Raw genomic sequence first — 25997 nt, forward strand, 5'->3', positions numbered from 1 at the left:
CATCACTGAGTTGGGGAGTTGGGATGGGCTCCAAATCCAAAAATGATCCCACCATTTCTCTCGGGATTTAAGCAGTAAGTGGTCTATTGTATTCGCTGATCCCATTCCGGTCTCCTCTAGACTGGGGAGAATATAAGCAGACTGGGTGACTGCGTAGGCACGAGCCCAACCTCCCTGTTGCTTGACATTTTAACTCAGCACCTTGCTCTCATGCCCACATGTCCATCCTTGGCTTGCAGCAATGCTCCAGTGAAGCTTAATGCAAGGTGGATGAGCAGCATCACATCTTCTGATTCAGCACGTTACAGCCCTTGGGACATGTTGAATTCAACAACTTTAGACGGTGACCTTTCTCCTCCATCATAAATCCCTTTGTTTCAAAATCCCACACATATGCTGACTCAATGCAAACCCCACCCTCCCCCTCCCACACAGGCCATCTATTTTTCTTAAAGTTGCTACATCTTGTTGCAATCTCTCCTGGTCAGTTTAATCTCTAACACATTTCTCCCTCTCTTCAGTTCTGACCAGCCAAATGGACTCAAAACGTTTACTCTGTTTTTCTCTCCGTACAGATGCTGCTAGACCTGCTGCGTTTTTCCATCATCCTTGTTCTTATACAAATTTCACTCATGTTTATTAAGAATTGAAATTACCAAAAGCAAGAGTAAATACGACAAGTTATATTAGATTACAAAACTGTACTTAACTTTTCAGTTCCTGTACCAATGTAATAAAAAGTTTCAAACTTGTCTGTGTAATAAAACAACAACTATGACCAGCATAGTTTTACCATACAAAGTTTACAAATGAAATTAGTTTATAAATTAAATTGAATATCAATGGCTTAGTAGGCATCAGCATGAAAATCAATCTGATCCAAATAGAACCTCTTCTGACAAACCTATTTTACTTCATACATGTTTTAGCACATATCGAAAAGAAACAAGTCTTCGCTTTTACATGCACAATGTCATTTTGTCCCTCTTTCTCACAACATTATCCATATATGGAAGGAGGGGACTTTCTTCTGCACATGCCCAGGCATTCCATTGTCCCACTCTGATCACAGTACAATAAGTATGTGGATCCTTACGTGAAAAGTTTTCTTGCCCAATAATTGGCAGTCTACTGAGCATCATATGTTGATCCAGAGCTGGAAAATTCTAATTGCCAACTTGCTGGGTAGCGGGGAATGAGAGTGAGAAAGATGTAACTGAACAAGTTTAACTAAATCTCAGATAATCTGAAAAAACAAAGCAATTTGGCATCTTGAGAGGTGTGCCCTGAATTTAATCCCTCCTTTAAAATGTGTTTATCCGTTGTCTCCAAATATTGTTTTGCTGGTTTTGTGGTGTGTTTGTGCCATCAGCTACCAAGGTGCAATTCCCACAGAGCAGAGAAAAAATATATAGATCTCATGCTGCCTCTGGTGGGTTCAATGGCAGGCATGGAAGGAGAATTCGGCAGGGAGCCTTTAAAAAACATTTTTTAAATTTTTTTTATAAAATCGGTTTTATGCTTGCATCAATTTCCCTGGGGATCTTCCGTCCCATCGGGAAACCCGCCAGAGCCAGATTGTACCAGATCTGCATCCCACAAATGGGTCCAACCACCCACGCCCATGTGACGCTAACGGGAAAACACCCCGCTGCAAAACATATCTGGATGAACGTAGCGGGCAGATATCAGGACTCACATGACCAATGACTGTGGCTGCATCCAGAGTTTGGGATGGAGGCTGCCAGCAACCCTGGAACCCGGAACACCACAGCAGTGGCTGAGGGTGGAGCATCTCCAGGTGGATCTCCCAGATTCAGCGCCCTGGAGAAGGTCCACATTCAAGCTTCAGAGTGTTCCTGGAGATCCAGATTCATTTTTGGGAAATCCATCCTTTTTCAATCGTGGGTCGGTTATGCTGGGTCTTTTCTAATGTGGCGTCCAGATAGGACCGTGGACTACACGCTATTATGCCTACCCCACCAGCAAATATGCTGCAGAATACCTAGTTGCATAATAAAAGAGCTCGGAGTGGAAAGTTTGGTGTGTTTTCTCACCAGCCTCCACAACAGGAAATACTCCATGTTCCCACCTCCCCCCACCATAGGACCTAGTCTCAGATGGGAGAATTTTGCTACACCTCTTTCCTGCAGTTCACTTTAACAAATCCAGCAACTTACTTTAGTGGGTGTGCTGCCAACTGCACAAGGCCCATGCGCTGGCAGCACTAGTGTGTCATAAATCCACCTTTGGGTGAGACCCACACAGACACGGGGAGACTGTGCAAACTCCACACGGACAGTGACCGGGGCCGGAATCGAACCCGGGCCCTCGGCGCTGTGAAGCAGCAGTGCTAGCTACTGCATCACCCTAATTTAAGGAGGATTTAGACAGATTTTATTTGGTAATGGGTTGAAGGCTTACGGAGAACGGGCAGGATTGTGGAGTTAAGGCCAGGGCCAGCCATGATCAAATGGTGAAGCAGACTCCATGGGCCAAATGGGCTAATTCTGTTCCTATATCTTAAGAACTAAATTAGAGTTTCCAAAACAGAAGATTGAAAATCCAAACTCACAAGGTAATTGTTTAAAGCAAAATTTGTCTTAAAGCGCTGTTTCTGGAGGCAGTCCCAACTCTTGACAGCAATACTGCATAGTACAATCAAAGTTTCACGCAACATAGGGTTGGATGAAAAAGGCACTTTAAACCCATTTTGTCTCATCCATCCAGAATATCAGCATGACCCTCCTCAACTGTTGCCTAACTGAATCCTGTTTCATAGCCTCAAATCTTTGTGGCAATTCTTCCAACTTTTGGTCAATGCATGTGTCGAGTAAAACTTTCTGGCCTGTGCCCAAAGCTTACTCATGACAATGGTGAACCTGTGCTGACTTCTCTTGCTACCCTGGTGTACCCGTTACAGAATATCAGTATCCTGTTCCAAAATTGGCTTTCCCATGGTGCCAGAGATACCGTTACTGACAATGGATGCCAAATGCTGCAATTTTCTGTAACCATTGGCATACAAGTCAGTAATACAAAAATGTGGAGACTTACAGTAGTGACAAAAGATACTTCCGTGTGTCTGCCATTGTCCGAAATACAAATGAGGCCAAGTCAGTTGACCAGCAGCCTCATCACATTTGGAAACTACTTCCAATGGGAGCAGTTCAATATGACATATACAAGTCATTCATTTTTTTAAATTACTTTAGCAGAGTTACAAAGCCTGAGCTCAAGAGTGTGGACATGGACAAATCTCAAATCCAGCTTCTTGCCTGCACCAAAAAACAATTCAAAATTGAATCCAATTCATGGTCCCCACAGGAGAGATATACCAGATCCAGGCATTACACCTGACCTCATGCTCATCTTAGCCAAAAGGTCGAGAGGCGATATACAAGTCATTCATACAGATTCCAACAGGCTAAACGCTGACCTGCTACTTGATGGCAGCTATGTTAACTGCAGCTTAGTTGGTAGCACTCATCTCTAAGCTGAAGGTTCGAGGTTCAAGTCCCACTCAAGAGCCATGAGCACATAATCTAGAATCTGGGTGGTACTGATATTTGGATGGGACATCATGCTAATGCTCTAGTAACCTTTTCAGGTGTATTTAACTAATCCGTGATGTTATTTCAAAACTGCCTTGGTCATTATTTATCCCTCAGCCAACATCACTAAAAATAGATTATCTGGTCATTATCATGTGCCGTGTGTGCGCCTTTGGCATTATAACCTCAAAAATATTTAACTGGTGTCAAAGCACATTGTAACACCCTGAGGTAACAAAGGCTTTACTTAGTTTTACTATATGCACAGGCCTGGTAGATTAAAAAGTCAATTGGTTCTTGGACTGACATTCACAAGTACATGACATGGAATGAGCATTTCAACCACAGAGTAGGATTTGGAGAGTTTTACATTGTCAAGGTAGTCATGAATATGGGACTTAATTTAGAGTACAGCAGCACAAACTATTATTGCAGGCAATGCCCCAGGACACAATATTCCTATTTGTAATTATTATTATACAGAACCACAAAATACAAAGTGCTACCAAAAGCTCTTTACTTCACAGCAGGAGATTCCAAACCAGTTTATTCATCTTCATTACTGTCAGGTCTAAAATGATCTTTGTCAGACCATGGTGATTAGGTATTATGCAGATGTTTACCTCTGGGAATTTTGCATCTCTGCAAAGTAAAAGAATTAGAAAGTCATTACCTATTAGGGATGAGAGCCGGGATTCTGTGAGAAAGTATTTAATCTTTACACACATGAAGAAAGACGTGGCCCAACTTCTTTGCTTGTTCTTTATCTGAAATCTTGTGCTTCATCCTGACATCCTTTAGATTGATTTGATGGGAAACATTGCAAGTCAATAGTGCTTGACAAAAGAAATTGACCGAGTAGGGATAGTATAAAACAAACCTGCATCACACAGCTGGTGATGTTTTTTTAAAAATATATTTTTATTCTCCTCCTTTTTCATATTTTCTCCCAAATTTACATCCACCAACAATAAACAATAATCAGCATCAAATATGTCAATCCCCATAACAATAACAACGATCCCATCCTCCCACCAAACCCCAAACATTAGCCCGCATGTTTACATAAACAAATGGCAAAAAGGAATCAGGGATCACCCATAGTCACCCTCCCCCCAACCCTCCCACCCAGCCCCCCAACCAATGTTCGATGTTATCCAGTTCTTGAAAGTGCAGAATGAATAATGCCCATGAATTGTAGAACCCCTCTGTCCTTCCCCTCAGTTCAAACTTAATCTTCTCAAGTGTCAAGAATTCCAACAGGTCCCCCCCGCCACGCCAGGGCACAGGGTGGAGAGGCTGCTCTCCATCCCAACAGGATCCGCCTTTGGGCGATCAATGAGGCGAAGGCTACGATATCTGCCTCTGGCCCCGTTTCCAACCCTGGCTGGTCCGACACCCCGAATATGGCCTTCCGGGGACCCGGGTCCAGTTTCACGTGCACCACCTTGGAAATTACCCTAAAAAAACCCTTCCAGTAATCCTCTAGCTTTGGACAGGACCAAAACATATGAACGTGATTAACCCCCCCCCCGCCCCAACCCAACGCTCCCACACATCTTCTTCCCCCTCAAAGAATCGGCTCATCCTCGCCCTCGTAAGGTGTGCTCTGTATACCACCTTCAGCTGTATCAGCGCCAACCTCGCACACGAGGTGGAGGCATTTACTCTCCGGAGCACCTCATACCAGAACCCCTCCTCTAGAACCTCTCCCAACTCTTCCTCCCACTTTGCTTTGATCCCTTCCAGTGATGCCTTATCCTCTTCCGAAATAGCTCCGTAAACCGCTGACACTACCCTGTTCTCCAGTCCCCCTGTCATCAGCACCTCCTCCAGCAATGTGGAGGCCGGTTCCTCTGGGAAGTTCTGTATCTCTTTTCTGGCAAAATCTCGAACCTGCATGTACTAAACATCACACAGCTGGTAATGTTAACAGCTGTTTAAAATATTGCACTGCTGTATTTGCTTTAAATCTACTTTGTAATAATTTAATTATATACAGTGATTTCTTGAAACACAAGCAGTAATTTTATCTGAGAAAATGAGGGGATAATGATCAATATGAATTGACTACACTTATGCACAACTTCAGTGTAAAAGGAAACTGGCTGTGGTGTGCAATGGACGGCAAATTAGTTATTTTGTATTTTACACTCTCACCCTAAGTTAACATTACACATTATCTGCAGCACTGTATGCAGAAATCCTCAGCAAATACTAACTGAACAAAAGTAGGATTAGGTAACTTTCTCTCTCTAGTTTTACTATGATGATTGTAAGGGTAAATCCTGCTCAAATAGATGCTAATGACTGCCTTTGCAATCTTTTAGTCTTTTTATGTTATGTAATTTTACTACTAATTTATCAGTTGGTGAAATGCCCAAGAAGATCACAATTGTATTTGAAAGGAAATGATTAAAACGATTGCAATAATGCAAATCCTTCCCAATAACTATACACTGTTTAGTTTCTGGAGGCCAGATTGATGTTTTGAAATCTAAATGTATTACATCAATAAAACACAATCATCAATTTATAGTCACTGAATACAAGATAAATTCTGGGGGCTCAAAATGGTTATGTGTGAGAACATTTTCTTTTCAGCCAGAGAATCACATTGAGATCACTCACAGCTTTAATGACACAAGGAAGGATGTGAAACAATAAAATGTCATCAAAATCTCTTCAAATAAATTAAAAACAGTTTCTCCAAACACTTGTGTCACATATTCAAAACTGCAGCAGGTACATTCCTGGGTTTGGTGGTCGTTCCCTTGCTCGCTCTGACTGTTTTACTTGCTCACTTACTCTTTACTACTGTACTGATCATGTAGTCTTCAGATGTGACCTGATCAGGATATTTAAGGGCAACATGATGGCACAATGGTTCGCGTTGCTGCCTCACAGCGTCAGGGACGTAGGCTTGATTCCTGGCTTGGGTGACTGTGTGAAGTTTGCACTTTCTCCCTGTGTCAGCATGGGTTTCCTCCGGGTGCTCGGGTTTCCTCCTACAGTCCAAAGGTGTGTAGGTTAGGTGGGGTTACGGGCAGGGCGTGGGAGTGGGCCTCGGTGACGTGCTCTTTCAGAGGGTTGGTGCAGACTCAATGGCTTCCTCTGTACTGTAGGGACTCTATGGACTATGTTTTTCAGCTGTCAACTTGTTCCATCTCCTCAAAAATGGTCAAGACTTATATTTGGCAAAGCAAGTTCACATACCAATCGTTATAAGGTACAAATCGTTATGCTGATTTATTTTACAGCATACGAACATATAGAGTGACAAATGTAATCAGAACTTTTTATGTCACTTGGCTTCACTTAATTTCTGCACATTTAAAAAAAATTAACTCTGTAACTTTGGATTGTCTTCCTCGCATCCTCAGAATTATCTAGCTTTCTGAAACAATTTTTGGTACAAGAAATAAGCCATTCATTTTCGCCCAAAGTATTTCCTGTGGTCTGTTGTCCTCAAACTGGACTCTGGCCTCAGTCGGAAATGCCCCGCCGAGGACGCACTTGCCTCATTTCCTGCACTGACAAGCTCAGCTCAGTGCAGGAAGAGATCAAAGTGCCATTCTTAAATGCAACCCTGATCTCTCGACCCCCCCTCAGACTCCACACTGCAGCCACCAGATCCTCGCCCACCCCCCTATCCCAACAGCCCCAGTCTCCCTCTTAGGGGGACCTCAATCCCCCCCCACCCCCAACCCCACCTCTTGAGGGCAGTGCATTCCATGGCCTGACCCCTGGCACAGGCAACCCTGACACCTTGGCATTGCCAAGGCACCCAGGTGGTACTGCCAAAGATCCAGGCTGCAAGTGCCAAGGTGCCCGGGTGTCTGCGGGAGTGCCAGGGTACCACCCTGCCCAGAGCCCAACCAGCTGGGGTCCCCAATGGCCTGGGAGACCCCTCCCCCCTCAGCTGCCGACACATCTGGTCCACGTTTGTGTGGATCAGTGCTAAATGGCGCCATGGCCATTGATCTCTTCACCATGAGTCTTCCTCTCTTCTGTGAGTCTTCCTCTCTACTGTATCTATGCCACCCATAATTTTAAACATCTCAATCATGTCCCACCCCTCCCCCCATCCCCCTCAGCCTCCTCTGTTCCAAAGAAAACAAGCCCAGACTATCCAATCTTATTTCATAACTAAAACTCTCCAGTCCCGGCAACATCCTGGTAAATCACTTCTGCACTCTTTCCAGTACGATCACCTCCCTCGCATAATGTAGATTCCAGAACTACTCTAGCTGTGGCCTAACCAACATTTTGTACAGTGTTATGCCACCCTGGGCAAATACATACTCAATTCCAGTCCCATGTGCCCCACAGTCGCAACACAAGTGAATTCACCTATAATTCGCATTGGCTGCCCAATAATTACAGTCACCAGGTTTGTAAATGTAAGCACAATTACTGTTTATTTACAACTAGAACAAATATGAAATATACAGTAAACACAGCTGTTTAATATCAAGTTAAAACCCGACTCCCCTTTAACTGCCCCACCCCCTACTCACACACACAAGACAGACAAACACAGAGGGGTGGAAAGGGGTAAATATAATAAGGATTAAAGTCAAAAGATAAGAGTCCTTGCTTCAGATGATGAGTTCTTCAATGTGCTTTCTTCACAGCAGGAGTATGGTTTGAAGTCTCTTGCATAGAGCATGTAATGATCTTCTTTGCAGTTCAACTGTATATCTTACTCACAGCTTTTCCAAAAGAGACCTCTGGCTTCACATGAGCCTGTTCTGCAGAGAGAGATTATCAGAAGCTGGATTATGCTTCACATCACCGTCCTTCTGTCGAGAAAGTTATCAGATTCTCACAGTGGCCTTTTGGTGAGAATTAACTGTATATCTTTGGAGAGAGTTGGTTAGATTCCTCCAGCCAGCTTGCTGGATCAAAAGTGAAATGAAAATAAGCCTTGTGACACTGAAAAACATCTCTGAGAAATAATATCCAATCACCGCCTGTTCCCAGCAAGAGCACAGCTTCTGGGTCAATTTATTGGCAACCAGCCAAGCCAATCAAAGTGAGTCATCACTAATGCCTTCTGGATTCTTTCTGCCTGGATTAAAGGCATAGGCGATTGCTTCTGCTTGAGTTAAAGATCCAGGCTGCATTAAAGTCACAGGTCCATTCCTCATCCATGGATCAAAATGGTAATAGTAAAAATAAAAGGGGAAATAAAGGAATGAACAGGAACAAACAGGAGAGGCCTTTACAACAGCTCCAGCATAACCTTCCTGCTCTTAAATTCTATACCATATACCTCCTTAATCACTTTATCCGCATGCCCTGCTACCTTAAGGAACAAATGTACATGCACACCAAGGTCAGTCTGATCACAGGTGCTTTCCACGGTCCTCTGTTCATGTATTCCCTTGCTTTGTTTGTCCTGCCTAAGTGCATCACCTCACACTTATCCGGATTGAATTCCATTTTCCACTGACCAGCCCATCTATATCCTGCTGTAATCGAAGGCTATCCTCCTCACTATTTACCACCCCACCAATTTTCATATCATCCACAAACTTACTGATCAGCCCTCCGACATTCAAGTTAAAATCATTTATATAAACCACAAACAGCAAAGGTCCCAGCACTGATCCATTCAGGACCCCAATGGACACGAGCTTCCAGGCAGAAAAACACCTCTCTACCTCATCTCCTGCTCCCACCATTCAACCAATTCCGGATCCAATTTGCCAAATTGCCTTGGATCCCATTGGCTCTTAACATTGCTATCAGTCTCCCATGTTGGACCTTATCAAATGCCTTGCTGACATCCAAGTAAACTACATCAAATGCATTGCCCACATCTACACACCTGGTCTCCTCTTCGGAAAATTCAATCAAGTGGGTCAGGCATGACCTCCCCTTAACAAAACCATGCTAGGGCAGCACGGTGGCGCAGTGGGTTAGCCCTGCTGCCTCACGGCGCCGAAGGTCCCAGGTTCGATCCCGACTCTGGGTCACTGTCCGTGTGGAGTTTGCACATTCTCCCCGTGTTTGCGCGGGTTTCGCCCCCACAACCCAAAAAGATGTGCAGGCTCGGTGGATTGGCCACGCTAAATTGTCCCTTAATTGGAAAGAATGAATTGGGTACTCCAAATTTATTTATTTTTAAACCATGCTGATTGTTCTTGATTAATCCGCTCCTCTCCAAATGCAGATTCATTCTGTGTCTTAGAATTGCTTCCAATTTTATGCTGTGCATGGTGACCAGGACGATTCTTCCATAGAATCTCTACAATGCACAAGGAGGCCATTCAGTCTATCAATTCAGCACCAACCCGCCCTAAGAACACTCTACCTAGGCTCACTGCCCCGCTCTATCCATGTAACCCTGCTCATTGATCATGGCTAATCCACCCAATCTGTACATCTTTGGACTGTGAGAGGAAACCAGAGCACCCAGAGGAGATCCACGCAGACAACCCACAGAGACACAGGGAGAACGTGCAAACTCCACACAGGCAGTCACCCAAGAATTCCGTTCGCTCTAAACGTTTCACACTATGACTGTCCCAGTTAATGTTGGGGAAGCTGAAATTCCCCACTATCACGACCTTATTACTTTTACACTGCTCTGAAATTTGCCTACATATCTGCTCTTCTTTTTCTCTCAGGCTATTAGAGGGCCTATAGAACATACCCAGCAATGTGGTTGCTCCTTTTTTTTCATTCCTCATTGGAGAAATGGCCTAATATTAATTTGCACCATAAATGCAATTGAAAAGAATAGCTTTATGGTATTGCTCTGAACATAGAATTCCTATAGTGCAGAAGGAGGCCATTCGGCCCATCAGATCTGCACCAACCCTCTGAAAGAACACCCTACCTAGGCTTATTATCCTGCCCTATGCCCGTAACCCCATCTAACTGCACGGCTTGGGACAATTAGAGGTAATTTTATCATGGCCAACCCACCTAATCTGCACATCTTTGGGACTGTTGGAGGAAACCAGAGCACCCAGAAAAAACCCATGCAGACATGGGGAGAAAGTGCAAACTCCACACAGTTTACCAAAGGCCGGAATTGAACCTGGGTGGCTGGCGCTGTGAGGCAGCAGTGCTGATCACTTGCAGTCCTGTCCAGGAGAATTCCTTCCCCCTTTTGGCTCAGGTTGTAAAATGTTTAAGGACTCACCAAATATTAGAAATTAATGAATAAATAAAACCAACAAGTCCTTTTATTGAACATCACTTTGTCCAGGATAATTTGCAAACATATGTGGACTCACTCTGCACGGTTTTACACGCCCCAGTTTTTAAAAAATGTCTCCTATTCTCCAACTTTCTGCTGTTCAATTCTTCCTCATTTGCTGAGGTATAAATCTATGGAAGAAGAAAATCAACCAATATCTCACAACGGTAGCTTTGTGAATTCAGAATGAGCGTATCACCATACAATTGTGATGTGGAGCCCATCACAGCAGTATCTAGTCCTGCCATTAACTGACCATCACATCTGTACTTCTCAGTGGAAATTCACTGCATGTCTATGTCAGGAGTGAGAACCCTGGCTCAAATTTGCTTCACTACACTTGGGGCACTAAGGCCAACAGAAATCAGCTAACCAACCTGAAAATCAACCTGTGTGCTTTTAAGTTACACAAATTAGCTATTCCCAAAGCCACCAGGCTAACTAGGCATGCCCTAAAGGTTTATTCTATTTTTACCAGTACAGAATTAGCATTTCGGACCAAAGTTATAAAAACAAACTACAGTGGTATTTTGGTGGGTTAGGTGCATAGACATCGGGCGGCATGGTGGCACAGTGGTTAGCACTGCTGCCTCACAGCGTCGAAGTTCGGTCCCGGTGCAGGGTCTCTGTCCGTGTGGAGTTTGCACATTCTCCCAGTGTCTGCATAGATTTCTAGGCCACAATCCAAAAGATTTGCAGGGCAGGTGGATTGGCCATGCTAAATCGCCCCTTAATTGGGGAAAAAAGAATTGGGTACTCTAAATTTAGAGGAAAAAAGTACAAAGACATCATGCAACTACAGTCCACACCGGATAAAGCAAAACAAAAAGACAATTAATTCCATCTACATCGGGTACTAAATGGATTGTGCATGATTCCTGTACACGTGTGCTGTAAAGTCAATGAATATATGCCCATTACAGCAGAATATTTGATGCCGCAAAATAGGATAAGCTGTGTTGATAAAGGCAGGGCTCCACACTCACTTGTCTATCAATCGATATAACAAAAACTGGCAGAACACTGACATACACCAAAAACATTATCATACATATACACATCAGACAAGGACATATATCTGTCATATGTGTGCACTTTCTCTCTCTCCGATGTTGCTTTTCCAATGCAAAATAATGTATTGCAGTTTGAGGTGAATCAAGAAACTAATGATGCATAGCAATTTTTCAGCACTGTTTAAGACTATGATTAATGCCGTCTGGGATTTGGGACCAGAAAATGTTCTCAGTGAAGATGAAATGCTCTGCAGAAATTCTTTTGCCTTGAAGACAACGATGCACAGATGAGGTCCAGTCATTTCCTATGTGATGGCACAGGTTTAAAATAGGGTAAAGTTATTTATGAGGGAGCGAGCCAAGCATCCGATTTCAAATAGGACAAAAGAGATGTGTTGCCATTTCATTTAAAGGGCAAAGAACTCGAGGTTGGCCAAAAAAGGGCGATGGCTAGTCGGCAGGGGAGCGATGTTGGCCAAAAAAGGGCGATGGCTAGTCAGGACGGGGGGGGGGGGTTTAGCCCCCGCCCAGGCTGATCACGTGGAATGCGAGAGGTTTGAATGGGCCGGTCAAAAGAGCGTGCGTGTTCGCGCATCTAAAGGGGTTAAAGGCAGACGTCGCAATGCTTCAGGAGACACATTTAAAACTCGCAGATCATACGAGATTGAGAAAGGGATGGGTAGGCCAGGTGTTCCATTCAGGGCTGGATTCGAAGACTAGGGGGTAGCAATTCTGATCAGTAAGGGTGTGGCATTCGAGGCTGGGAGAATTGTGGCAGATAAGGGGGGCAGGCATATAATGGTGAGTGGAAAGTGGGAGGGAGGCCGTGTTGTGTTTGTGAACGTCTACGCTCCGAATTGGGATGATGTGGAATTTATGAGACATATGCTAGGCAAAATCCCGGACTTAGAGTCACACAACCTGATCATGGGGAGAGACTTTAACACAGTCATTGACCCCGAGCTGGACCAGTCGAAGTCCAGGGAAGCGACCGGCAGTGGCTAAGGAACTGAAGGGTTTAATGGGGCAGATGGGGAGGGGAGATCCCTGGAGGTTCGCGCAGCCGAGAGCGAAGGAGTTCTCTTTTTTCTACCAAGTTCATAAGGTTTATTCCCGCATAGACTTCTTTGTCTTGGGCAGGGCGTTAATCCCAAAGGTGGCGGAGACAAAACACTCAGCAATCACAGTCTTGGACCATGCCCCGCACTGGGTGGATCTGTGGCTTAGTGAGGAGAGAGGGCAGCGCCTACTCTGGAGACTGGATGTGGGGCTGCTGACGGACGAAGAGATTTGCGGGCAGATTAGCAGGAACATCCAGGATTACCTGGAAACAAACAATACGGGTGAGGCAGCAGCGGCAAGGGTCTGGGAGGCTCTGAAAGCAGTTGTCAGAGGGGAGCTCATCTCAATTTGATCCCGTAGGGAAAAGAGAGAAAGAGCAGAGAGGGAGAGACTGGTGGAGGAGATACTCCAAGTGGACAGGAGATACGCAGAGGCCCCCGAGGCGGGGCTACTGAGGGAGCGGCGGAGTCTGCAGGTGGAGTTTGAACTGCTTACCACAGGGAAAGCGGTAGCACAGCTGAGGAAGGCAAGGGGGACAGTCTGTGAGTACGGGGAGAAAGCGAGTAGAATGCTGGCACACCAACTGCGAAAGAGAGAGGCGGCCAGGGAAATCGGGAGAGTAAAGAATAAGGAGGGGAACATGGTCTTGGATCCAGGAGAGGGGTGAACGCAGTCTTTAAGGAGTTCTATAGTAAACTATACGAGTCGGAGCCCCCGACGGGAGCGGAAGGGATGAGGCAATTTTTGGACCAGTTGAGGTTTCCAAAGGTGGAAGAGGACCTGGTGGAGGGGCTGGGGGCCCCGATTGAATTGGAGGGGATTGTCAAGGGTATAGAGGGCATGCAATTGGGTAAAGCCCCGGGGCCGGACGGTTACCAGGTAGAATTCTATAAGACATTTTTGGAAATATTGAGCCCACGCCTGATGAGGACCTTCAAGAGGCTAGAGAGAAAGGAACCCTCCCCCCAACAATGTCACAGGCCTTGATCTCACTCATTCTTAAAAGAGGGAAGGACCCGGAACATTGCGAGTCATGGAGGCCGATTTCACTTTTAAACGTGGATGCCAAATTGCTGGCTAAGATTCTGGCCACAAGAATTGAGGATTGCGTCCCACGGGTGATAGAGAAAGGCCAGACTGGGTTTGTTAAAGGCAGACAACTCAATATCAATGTCCGGAGACTTTTGAATATTATGATGCCCTCAGAGGGAGGGGAGGCGGAGGTGGGAACAGCGATGGACGCAGAGAAAGCCTTTAACCGGGTGGAGTGGGAGTACCTGTGGGAAATGCTGGGGAGGATCAGGTTTAGTGAGGGCTTTATTGGCTGGGTGAAATTGCTGTATAAGGCGCCTGTAGCAAGTGTATTACAAACCGGCTGAGGTCGGTGTACTTCAAGCTTCACCGGGGAACGAGGCAGGGGTGTCCCCTCTCCCCGTTACTATTTGCCCTAGCTATAGAACCGCTAACTATGGCGCTGAGAGCCTCGAGGAACTGGCGGGGACAGGTTCGGGGGAGGGGGGTTGGAACATCGGGTCTCGCTACACGCGGATGATTTGCTCCTGTCCATTTCGGACCCTGTGGAGGGGCTGGGGAGGTTCTGCGGATCCGGAGGGATTTTGGTAGTTTTTCAGGGTACAAACTGAACATGGGAAAGAACAAAGAACAAAGAACAAAGAAATGTACAGCACAGGAACAGGCCCTTCGGCCCTCCAAGCCCGTGCCGAACATACTGCCCGACTAAACTACAATCTTCTACACTTAGAGCGAGTTGTTTGTGATCCAGGCCAAGGGACAGGAGGAGAGACTGAAAGAGCTGCCGCTCAGCATGGTAGAGACAGGTTTTTGTTACCTGGGTATACAGGTGGCCAGGAAATGGGATGCCCTGCACAGGCTCAACCTGACCCGGTTAGTGGAGCAAATGGAAGGGGAATTTAAAAGGTGGGACATGCTCCCGCTGTCACTGGCAGGGAGGGTGCAGACCGTGAAAATGACTGTCCTCCCCAAATTTTTGTTTGTCTTTCAGTGCCTCCCCATCTTCATCCCTAAGGCCTTTTTTTAAGCGGGGGAGTAGGATCATTTTGGGCTTTGTGTGGGCGAATAAGACCCCGCAAGTAAGGAGATCGCTGTTGGAGCGCAGTCGGGGGGGGGGGGGGGGGGGGGGGGGGGGGGGGTTGCGCTGCCGAACTTTTGCAACCGCTACTGGGTGGCCAATATAGCTATGATTAGGAAGTGGGCGATGAGGGGGAGGGGGGGGGGAAACAGCTGGAGGTGGCGTCATGTAAAGGTACTAGTCTGGGAGCTTTGATAACGGCTCCTTTGCCGTTCTCACCGACCCGTTACTCCACAGGTCTGGTGGTGATGGCGCCACTGCGGATCTGGGGACAGTGGAGGAGGTACAAGAAGATGGAGGGAGCGTCGGTCTGGACCCCGATTTGTAACAACCACAGGTTTGTCCCGGGTAGGATGGATGGTGGGTTCCAGAGCTGGCTGAGGGCAGGCATCAGAAGGATGGGAGATCTGTTCATAGACGGAAGCATTCACAGTTTGAAGGCACTAGAGGACAAATTTAATCTGCCGCCAGGAAACGCCTTTACATATCTGCAAGTACGAGCCTTCCTGAAAAACAGGTAGTGGCCTTTCCGACGCTGCCTAACTGAGGATACAGAACAGGGTGGTCTCCGGCACCTGGTGGGGGTGGGAAAGGTGTCGGATATCTACCAAGAACGACAGGAGGCAGAGGAAACCCCGGTGGAGGAGCTCAAGGGCAAGTGGGAGGAGGATCTAGGTAAGAAGTTGGAAGCGGGTCTGTGGGCAGAGGTCCTGGGCAGGGTTAATTCCTCATGTGCCAGGCTCAGTCTAATTCAATTTAAGGTGGTCCACCAGGCACACATGACGGCAGCGAGAATGAGCAGGTTTTTTTGGGTAGAAGACAGTTGTATGAGGTACAAGGGCAGCCCTGCAAACCATGTCCACATGGTTTGGGCATGCCCAGAGCTTAGAGAGTTCTGGCAAGGGTTCGCGAGGGCAATGTCCAAGGTGCTTAACACACGGGTGGTGCCGAGTCCAGAGATAGCGATCTTTGGAGTGTCAGAAGACCCGGGAGTTCAGGGGGCCGAAAGAGGCCGACGTCTTGGCCTTTGCCTCCCTAGTAGCCCGGAGATGGATTTTATTAATGTGGAGGGACTTGAAGCCCCAGAGTATAGAGACTTGGGTTAACGACATGGCTGGGTTCCTCAGCCTCGCGAAAATAAAATTTGCCTTAAGAGGGTCTACGCTAGGGTTCTCTCGGAGGTGGCAGCCATTCGTCGACTTTCTAGGGGAAAATTAAAATGTCAGCAGCAGCAATCCGTAGGGGTGGGGTGGGGTGAGTGCTTCATTGGGATGGTGTGGGAAGATTGAATCACGTGGTTTAATGTTTATTTAATTGTTATTGTATATTCTCTTTTTGCACTATGTTCACTCTAGCTTGTTTTGTTATTATTGTTACTACTGTTTTTTGCAAAACCTTAATAAAAATACTTTTTTAAAAAAGGGCAAAGAAAACATTGGAATGGGTACTAATCTTAAAAGGGACAAACATCTCTTCATATGTGGGGGTAAGAAACAGTTCTGGGTTGGCTTCAACTGGTGGAGTCATCAGTGGGATTTAGGTTGCTTCAGCCATCTAGTGTTTGGGCCTGGGTTGAGGCTAGTCTGCACAAACCAATTCCAGATATCTGTGAAGGTCGTGACCAGATGATCAATGTTGCACATCCAAACATTGTGCTTCCCATGCACACCTGAGATTCATCCAATTGCTTTAAAGCTATTACATGTAGTAAAGATCATCATTGCGAAGGATGGTATTTGCAGCTTCTGTTGAAAATTTCAGACTCTTGGATTTGACCATAGTTTGTGAAAGGAGATGACTGAACATGTTGCAGCATGTAATAGAGTAAAAAAAACACTTAATGCCTCGGTTTAAATAATGGATAGAGGAATCTTGTGCAACATGTTAAATGTTTACCAACTAATACCATTAGAATCCATAGAATCGCGACAATGCAAAAGGAGTCTATTCGGTCCAACGAGTCTGCACCAATCCTCTGAAAGAACACCACACACAGGCCCACTACATCACCCTCTCCCCGTAATCCCACCTAACCTACACATCTTGGGACACGAAGGGGCAATTTAGCATGGCCAATCCACCTAACCAGAACATCGTTGGACTGTGAGAGGAAACCAGAGCATCCTGAGGAAACCCACGCAGACATGGAGAGAACGTGCAAACTTTACACAGACAGTCACCCAAGGCTGGAATTGAACCCAGGTCCCTGGTGTTGTGAGGCAGCAGTGCTAACCCCTGTGCCCTTAGTTGCACAGGAGAATGTTATCCATAGGACACTAGGCCAGAGTTAATTAGCGGCGATGAAAAAAATTAATATTCAGCAGTTTAGCCTAATTTCCTCTGGGTTTACAGATTATTTATGCATGATTCCTCCTCAAAGGATTAAATGTGTGAGACAGAATCCATGATTGGTGCAAAGTATGATCAATGTCAATGGCCAAATTCATGGTTTCTTATTTTATGCTATCATGTGCATAGCTATACGTAGATACTCACATACAAGCAACAGTGCAAGTACATTATTGAATTATGCAAAGTACCAGCAAATGTGACTCAAAATCACTTGTCGACAAGGAAAGTTACTGCGGATGCTCTGACAAAGAGTCATCCAGACTCAAAATGTTAGCGCTGTTTTCTCTCCAGATGCTGTCAGACCGGAGATTTTCCAGCATTTTCTGTTTTGTGTCACTCTTTGACAAATTGTGTTTTGACCCCCTGGCTCCCAAGGGCAAATGTACCTAGATCCACTTCTCATTTGGAGCACATCAATAATCCGGAAGCAATGCGATCTCTTGGAACCACATTATGATTATATTTGATATCATCATTCATTCAGCACCATGAGAACCAGTGCAAAAGAACAATTTTAGAAAGATAATTTTAATTGGACAACAAAATTAATCTTAGCTAATGAAAAACGTAAAGCTTTCAAACTTCATTCATACACAGGATTAAGAAAATGTGCTTGAACTAAATAAGCATCACTTGATGTACACAAATGACTTGAACATTGAAATACAGAGGCAGCTTTCAAAATTTGATGCCAAACTTGGAGCTATGACAAACAGTCAGGTGACACAAATCGACTGCAGCAGGACACACATAGGCTAGCAGATTGGGTAGACAAGTGGCAGATGGAGTTATATACAGAAAAGTGAGAGAAAGTGCATTTTGGCAGCAGAAGTAGGAAGAGGCAATATCAACTGAAATGGCATAGTTCTAAAAAGTGTGCAGGGCAAAAGGTCCTGGGGTGACTTGTGCATAGATATTTGAAGGTGGCAAGAAGGTAGCTAACAAAGCAAATAGTATCTTGGGATTCATAAATAAACAGTGGCATTGAGTACAAAGGCATGGAAATTATGCTGAGCCTGTATAAGATCCTTGTTACGATACAACAAGAGTATTTATTCCAACTGCGGGGGGGGGGTTAGCTCAGTTGGCTTGGCAGCTGGTTTGTGATGCAAAGTGACATCAACAGTGCGGATTATTCATGAATGCCCCACCTTCTCAATGTTGCCCCTTGCCTGAGATATGGTGACACTCAGTGACCTGGAACCCGCTGCCTATGTAAAGGATGCAGAAACAATCAATGCTCTGAAAGGAAATTAGATGGACACTTGAAGGAAATAAACTTGCAGAACCAAGAAGATAGAGCAGGAGCATGGGACACACTTGCTTGAAGGAGAGCCAGCATAGAACTGATGGGCCAAATTACCCCTATTCTGCTATAATAGTTATGTGACTCAAAAATAAATGAATAAGTCATTAAAATTAAAATAAGGGAAAAGATATATGCATATTTTAGAGAGAATTGGGTGGTTGAATAAATTTAGAGTACAGGCAAATGCAAAGGCAGTATAAAGGGTGAAAAACAGACCCTTGAGTTGATAATGTTGAAGAATGCTAAATAGAATACATTAAAAAAAACATTATCCGAGTATATTATAGCAGTAAAAGAGAAGTTCAAGAGGAGACTACAATTATAAATAAAAAGTGATGATGAAATTGAAGATTAATGCAAAACAAGTTTCCTGAAATAATTTATTACAGAGGAAAATATTATCCTTGCATCCAGTTATTGTAACACAGTGAATCGCCAAGTGGATTTTGGAATGCGTGTTGCAGGAGAATGCAATAGATTAAATGGACAGGAAACAAATAGCTCCCTTGGCAAATATTCCAAGATGCGGAAGGAGATACTTAGGAGAAAATAATCATTAGATACTGTAAACTGTACGCAGAATTGGGAGCAAGTAAACATAGTACCTGTACCGGAATCATATTTTGTAGACAAATATGATTGAGCCAATCTTAAGCATTTAAGCCTATAGCAGCTGTAATATTTATGGTAGTAATGAAAACCACTCTAAACTGCAGGCAGGTGTTCTGTAGGGCACTCATTTAACAATAAAGGAGAGAATGGAATAATAAATTAGTCACCAATTCGGAAACTGAGTACTGATGAGAGGTATAATGCCAAACTGGGATAAATGTTGAGTGGCGCATCATTGAAAGGGGTGAAATTGGTCTTTGATCACATTGCAAAATGAGGAATAGTGAATTGCCAGCTTGCTTGACACTTTATTTTTGGCTTGGATGGAAATGAACATCTAACAAGGAATTAATTGGAGCACTATTACTCAATTTGTGCCACCACCAATTTCAATCCCATCAATTCTAACCTAAATAAATGAGCAAGCTGTGGAAAACCATTGTATGGTGACTGCAAAGGGATTGTAGCGTCCTAGTTTCTCTGTCATTCCTAGTGTAGATCATTGTGTCATTTGGAACAGAGATTAACACAGATATTACATATGTCCAAAGGAAAGGGGCTTAGGAACGACTTTACTTTTGCACGATTGTACCACAAATAAGCACAAAAGAATGAAACTCAGCTATCTTGCATGGCATTCAAACCGAAAACCAGTTTAGGCAGTGTTAAAATCAGTATGTTAGTGTCAGCTGGACACAGTTAGCAAAAACCAGCTCCAAAATAGAACATAGAACTGTACAGCACAGTACAGGCCCTTAGGCCCACGATGTTGTGCTGAACTAGTCTGAAACTAAGATCAAATCAACCTACTCCCAATATTTCTAGTGCACTCTATATGCCTATCCAATAACCGCTTGAAAGTTCCTAAAGTGTCCGACTCCACTACCATAGCTGGGAGTGCGTTCCACGCCCCAACCACTCTCTCAGTAAAGAATCTACCTCTGACATCCCTCCTGCATCTTGCACCATGAACCTTATAGTTATGCCCCCTTAACAGCTATATCCATCTGAGGAAAAAGTCGCTGAACGTCCACTCTATCTATCCCTATCATAGTGTAGATTTATTTGTTTTTAAGGGCAGCACGGTAGCATTGTGGATAGCACAATTGCTTCACAGCTCCAGGGTCCCAGGTTCGATTCCGGCTTGGGTCACTGTCTGTGCGGAGTCTGCACGTCCTCCCAGTGTCTGCGTGGGTTTCCTCCGGGTGCTCCGGTTTCCTCCCACAGTCCAAAGATGTGCAGGGTAGGTGCATTGGCCATGATAAATTGCCCTTAGTGTCCAAAATTGCCCTTGGTGTTGGGTGGAAGTGTTGAGTTTGGGTAGGGTGCTCTTTCCAAGAGCCGGAGCAGACTCAGGGGGCCGAATGGCCTCCTTCTGCACTGTAAATTCAATGATAATCTAGAATTAATCTAGGACAAAGGTTCGGCACAACATCGTGGGCTGAAGGGCCTGTTCTGTGCTGTATTTTCTATGTTCTATACACCTCAATTAATTCTCCTTCGCTCCAATGAGAAAAGCCCTAGCTCCCTCAACCTTTCCTCATAAGACCTACCCTCCAATCCAGGCAGCATCCTGGTAAATTTCCTTTGCACCCTTTCCAATGCTTCCACATCCTTCCTGTAATGAGGTGACCAGAACTGCACACAATACTCCAAATGTGGTCTAACCAAGGTCTTGTACAGTTGCAGCATAGCCTCACGGCTCTTAAACCTAATCCCCCTGTTAATAAATGCTAACACAGAGTTAACACACAGGCTTTCTTCACGGCTCTATCCACTTGGGTGGCAACTTTCAGTGGGCAGCACGGTAGCATTGTGGATAGCACAATTGCTTCACAGCACCAGGGTCCCAGGTTCGATTCCGGCTTGGGTCACTGTCTGTGCGGAGTCTGCACATCCTCCCCGTGTGTGCGTGGGTTTTCTCCGGGTGCTCCGATTTCCTCCCACAGTCAAAGATGTGCAGGTTAGGTGGATTGGCCATGATAAATTGCCCTTAGTGTTGGGTGGGGTTACTGGGTTATGGGGATAGGGTGGAGGTGTTGACCTTGGGTAGGTGCTCTTTCCAAGAGCCGGTGCAGACTCGATGGGCCGAATGGCCTCCTTCTGCACTGTAAATTCTATGATTATTAGATCTATGGACATGAACTCCGAGATCTCTTTGCTCCTCCATATTCTTCAGAATCCTGCTGTTAACCCTGTAATCCGCATTCAGATTTGTCCCACCAAATTGAATCACCTCACACTTATCAGGGTTAAATTCCATCTGCCACTTTTCAGCCCAGCTCTGCATCCTATCAATGTCACTTTGCAGCCTATAACAGCCCTCCACATTATCCACTACTCCACCAATCTTGGTGTCATCATCAAATTTACTAACCCAACATTCAACTCCATCATCCAAGTCATTGATAAAAATCACAAATAGCAGAGGACGCGGCACTGATCCCAGTGGTACACCACTGGTGACTGGTCTCCAGGATGAAAATTTACCATCTACCACCACCCTCTGTCTTCTATGTGATAGCCAGTTACTGATCTAATCGGCCAAATTTCCCTCTATGCCATGCCTCCTTACTTTCTGCATGAGCCGACCATGGGGCACCTTATCCAAACGCCTTACCAAAATCCATGTATATGACATCAACTGCTCTACCTTCATCTATGTACTTAGTTACCTCCTCAAAGAATACAATCAAACTTGTGAGGCAAGACTTACCCCTCACAAATCCGTGCTGACTATCCTGGATTATAGAACATTCGGCCCACGATGTTGTGCCAAACCTTAGTCCGAGATTAAGAACAAATTAATCTACACCCCATCATTCTACCTTAATCCATGTACCTATCCAATAGCTGCTTGAAGGTCCCGAATGTTTCCGACTCAACAACTTCCACAGGCAGTGCATTCCATGCCCCCACTACTCTCTGGGTAAAGAACCTACCTCTGACATCCCCCCCTATATCTTCCACAATTCACCGTAAATTTATGTCCCCTTGTAATGGTTTGTTCTACCCGGGGGAAAAGTCTGACTGTCTACTCTATCTATTCCCCTGATCATTTTATAAACCTCTATCAAGTCTCCCCTCATCCTTCTCCGTTCTAATGAGAAAAGGCCTAGCACCCTCAACCTTTCCTCTGAGACCTACTCTCCATTCCAGGCAACATCCTGGTAAATCTCCTTTACACCTTTTCAAAAGCTTCCACATCCTTCCTAAAATGAGGTGACCAGAACTGCACACACTACTCCAAATGTGGCCGTACCAAGGTTTTGTACAGTTGCATCATCACCTCACGGCTCTGAAATTCAATCCCTCTGCTAATGAACGCTAGCACACATAGTTTTGGAAGGATAGCACGTGATGCACAATTGCTAATATTTTTGTGCAGGGGCTATGCTATAGGGGATTAATCTGCCTGACTGCAGAGGTTGGCTTTCCCAATTGCTCTAGGATTGTCGTGGAGTTTCCAAGAATAAAGATTAGTGAACCTGGACAATGTTGCAAGCAACCCAAGGGAGAAACGATGGGCGCTATCCCCCCCCCCACGCCAGGTGGGAGAATCGCTGGGGCACCGCGCGAATCGTGCCACGCCGCCCCGACCCCCGCACGTGATTCTCCCACCCCCCGGAAACCAGCGGTGCGCGATTCGCACTGGGCCGCTCGGATAACCGGTGATTCTCCGGCCAGGTGGGCCTAGCGGCCGCTACGATACGACAGGTTCCCCTGGTCGCTGCCAGCAGGAACTCTGCGGGTACGCTGGGGGGGGGGCTCCTTTACCGGGGTGCACTCCGATGGGGTATGGCCCGCGATCGGGGCCCACCGATTGGCGGGCCGACCTCCTTCCACGCGCGGCCCCAGAACAACGGCCCCATGTTGGCGAGGGGCCGGCGTGCGCAAGACGTTCCCTGCGCATGCGCAGGATGGCTCGGCCCAACTGCGCATGATTGGGCTGCCCCAACTGCGCATGCGCGGGGCCCATTTGGCACCGCGTAAGGATGCTGGAGCAGCGTGAACCGCTCCAGCGCCCTGCTGGTTCCCTGGGCCCTGTTCGCGCCATCGTGAAACGCGACGGTATTCACGACGGCACGAACACTTGGCATCCATATCGGAGAATCACCCCCAGTGTTTCTGTTTTCCATTTGAACACTATTGCAAATTTGAAAAAGAGGGGGATATTGGAGGTGAAGGAGAAAGTGGTCATGTGAGTAAAATCACCACTCCAATGAACATCTGTGGTGTTACCATTGACTAGAAACTGAACTGGACCAGCAACAGATACTGTTGCCACAAGAGCAGGTCAGGAGGCTGAGAATTTTGTGTCGAGTAACTCAACTCCTCATTCCCCAAAGCGTGTCCACAATCTACAAGGCACAAGTCAGGAATGTGATGAATTACACTCCACCTGCCTGGATGATTGCAGCTCCAACAACACAAGTTCAATACCATCCAGGACAAAACATCCAACTTGATTAGCACCCATCCGCCACCTTAAACATTCACTTCTTGCACTACCAATGCACAGTAGCAGCAGTATGTACCAACTACAAGATGTACCACAGCAATTCACCAAGGCTCCTTTCAAAACCACGACTTCTACTACCTAGAAGGAGAACAGCAACAGACACGTGGGAACACCATCACACCTGCAAGTTCCCCTCCAAGCCACACAACATCCTGATTTGGAAATATATCCCTGCCCGCTGTTGGGTGAAAATCCAGCAACTCCCTCTCTAACAGCATTGTGGGGGTACCTTCACCACATGGACTGCAGCTGTTCAAGGAGGCAGCTCACCGCCACCATCGGCAAGGGTGATTAGGGATGGGCAATAAATGCTGGTCTGGCCAACGATGCCCACATCTCAAAAGAATAAAACAATAAATGAAACCAGTTGCCAACCCTCGTAAAGGCCCAGTATTAAAACAGTACAGGCACTTTTTAAATTTTGAAAAAGTTCATGGTAATATGTGTATCTCACACCATCAAACCACAGCTTTGCAGCGGAAATACATTTTTCATCCAGGCACATGAAGATCTAAATTTTTAGTGTGTGCTGCAAACTTACATTTTAAGGTCACGTTTTTAATAGCATGGTTGACTATTAAGGAGAGGGTCTAATCGGACAGCCCCCTTAGATTAAATGCAAACGAGTTTTCAACCTGTGTTGATTCAGTTAACGTGGGAATTAAAGGGTTCGAGGTGGGGATTTCGTGATTTCGAAATCGGATTTAATCAGGCATCAGTATAAAATGGCGTTTACATTAAAAATAACAAAATTAAAGTCTTACAATTCCCCACTCTTCCTTTTTCCTCCTCTCTATATTTTAACCACATTTTTGTTTCCATATGTGCCCCCTAGCGGAATGTGAAATGTTAAATTTCCGGTGTGGAAAGCAGAAAGAAATTCGATCATCGGATTTCACAACAACTGCTGAATTCGGACCGCTACAGGAACAATTTACAAAACAGGGCGAAAAGCTGCCAAAGAAAAAAACACCTTAATCTGCCTTGGGAAGCAAAACACCCTGTGGCAGCTTCATTTCGTGGAACTTTTCAATCAATCAGGCATCTAATTCCATTGCCCGAGTATCTCCCCACACCCCCCAAACAAAAAACAAAGTCAGTTTCCAAAGATTGTATCAGAATTTCCGGACCGTTTACTCATTCCCCTTCAATGAAATTAACCTGAGTCGCTCCAGTCTTTGATTCCTATCACCGACATAACGCACCCCTCTCCCACTAATTAAATTACGCCCAAATTTCCCGTGACCAGCCATGAGGACACATCTGGCGAGTCTGAAATTTCAAGCTTTGCCAACGTGTAACGAGATTGAGCCTGCCGAGTGGTTAAAAACACACAAAAAGACGAGAGCCGTAATAAATTCCACACAGTTTGGTCGAGTTAACAAGAATGTCAATTCCCCCCCCCCCCCCCCCCCCCTTTTCGCGAGTGGCTCACCTCTAAAATCTCCACATAACTTGAGGGGAACCACCCCCTGGCCCCATCCTTCTCTCCTTCCCACCATCCACCGTTCAGCACCTGTAAAACCTTGACGATCTCCCCAGCCTCGAACTTGAGCCCTTGCTGATGCTGGTCCCCGGTAAACGCGTACAAAGTTTTGCACAGAACTCCGGCCATCGCAGATCCCTCGCTGTTCTGCGAAGCGGGGGAGAAGAGCTCGCCTGGCGAAAGGTCCAAAAGTGTTTTTTCTCCCACAACACCACCACCACTCTTCCTTTCCCCTTCCTCCTCCCTCCCGCCGTGGATCTGAAGCTACGCTCAGGACTCCTTCATTGTTTGCTCCAAGTCACGATATGACTCAGGGCTGAGGTCATGACGAATTGGGTAGGATTGGCAAGAGAGAGAGGGGAAAGTGTAACCGTTCCGACGAATTTCAGCGCTGAGGCTGCTTGTGCTGAAGGCTGTTGCAATTCTGAATGGTGGCGCTTTGACGGGAAGGAAACGAATTGATAACTCTCCCATTGTAATTCATTTGAATATGTCCAGTGATGGGGATCGGAGTTTGCTATTGTCCTGAGTAAACACAGCGACAACAAAATAACATTGAGCAGAAGTAACATAGTTGCCTTGTATTTATGTTGAACACGATCCACGCATTTTTAAACATCACGCCCTTGGGGAATCCCAGTGTATCTATCTCTTTGGTAATCATCATATCCATATTTGATAACCATTATCTATGGGGTTTTATTGTTTTGTTTCCTCAATAACCTCAACCAGACCCGACCCCTCCCGTTTCTCCACACAGA

General features: G+C 45.6%; 1 protein-coding gene across 1 annotated transcript in view; it reads right to left on the reverse strand.

The window, feature by feature from the left end:
* Positions 1–25522, reverse strand: part of gas7b (growth arrest-specific 7b) — a 625036-nt gene extending 599514 nt beyond the window's left edge. The window contains exon 1 of the mRNA XM_072483098.1: positions 25186–25522. Within this exon, the coding sequence (XP_072339199.1) occupies positions 25186–25365 (180 nt within the window). The 5' untranslated portion in view covers positions 25366–25522. The remainder of the gene's footprint in view (positions 1–25185) is intronic.
* Between the last annotated feature and the right edge of the window lie 475 nt (positions 25523–25997).

The sequence above is a fragment of the Scyliorhinus torazame genome, chromosome 18 (assembly GCF_047496885.1).
Source record: "Scyliorhinus torazame isolate Kashiwa2021f chromosome 18, sScyTor2.1, whole genome shotgun sequence".
In the NCBI taxonomy this organism is placed as follows: Eukaryota; Metazoa; Chordata; class Chondrichthyes; order Carcharhiniformes; family Scyliorhinidae; genus Scyliorhinus; species Scyliorhinus torazame.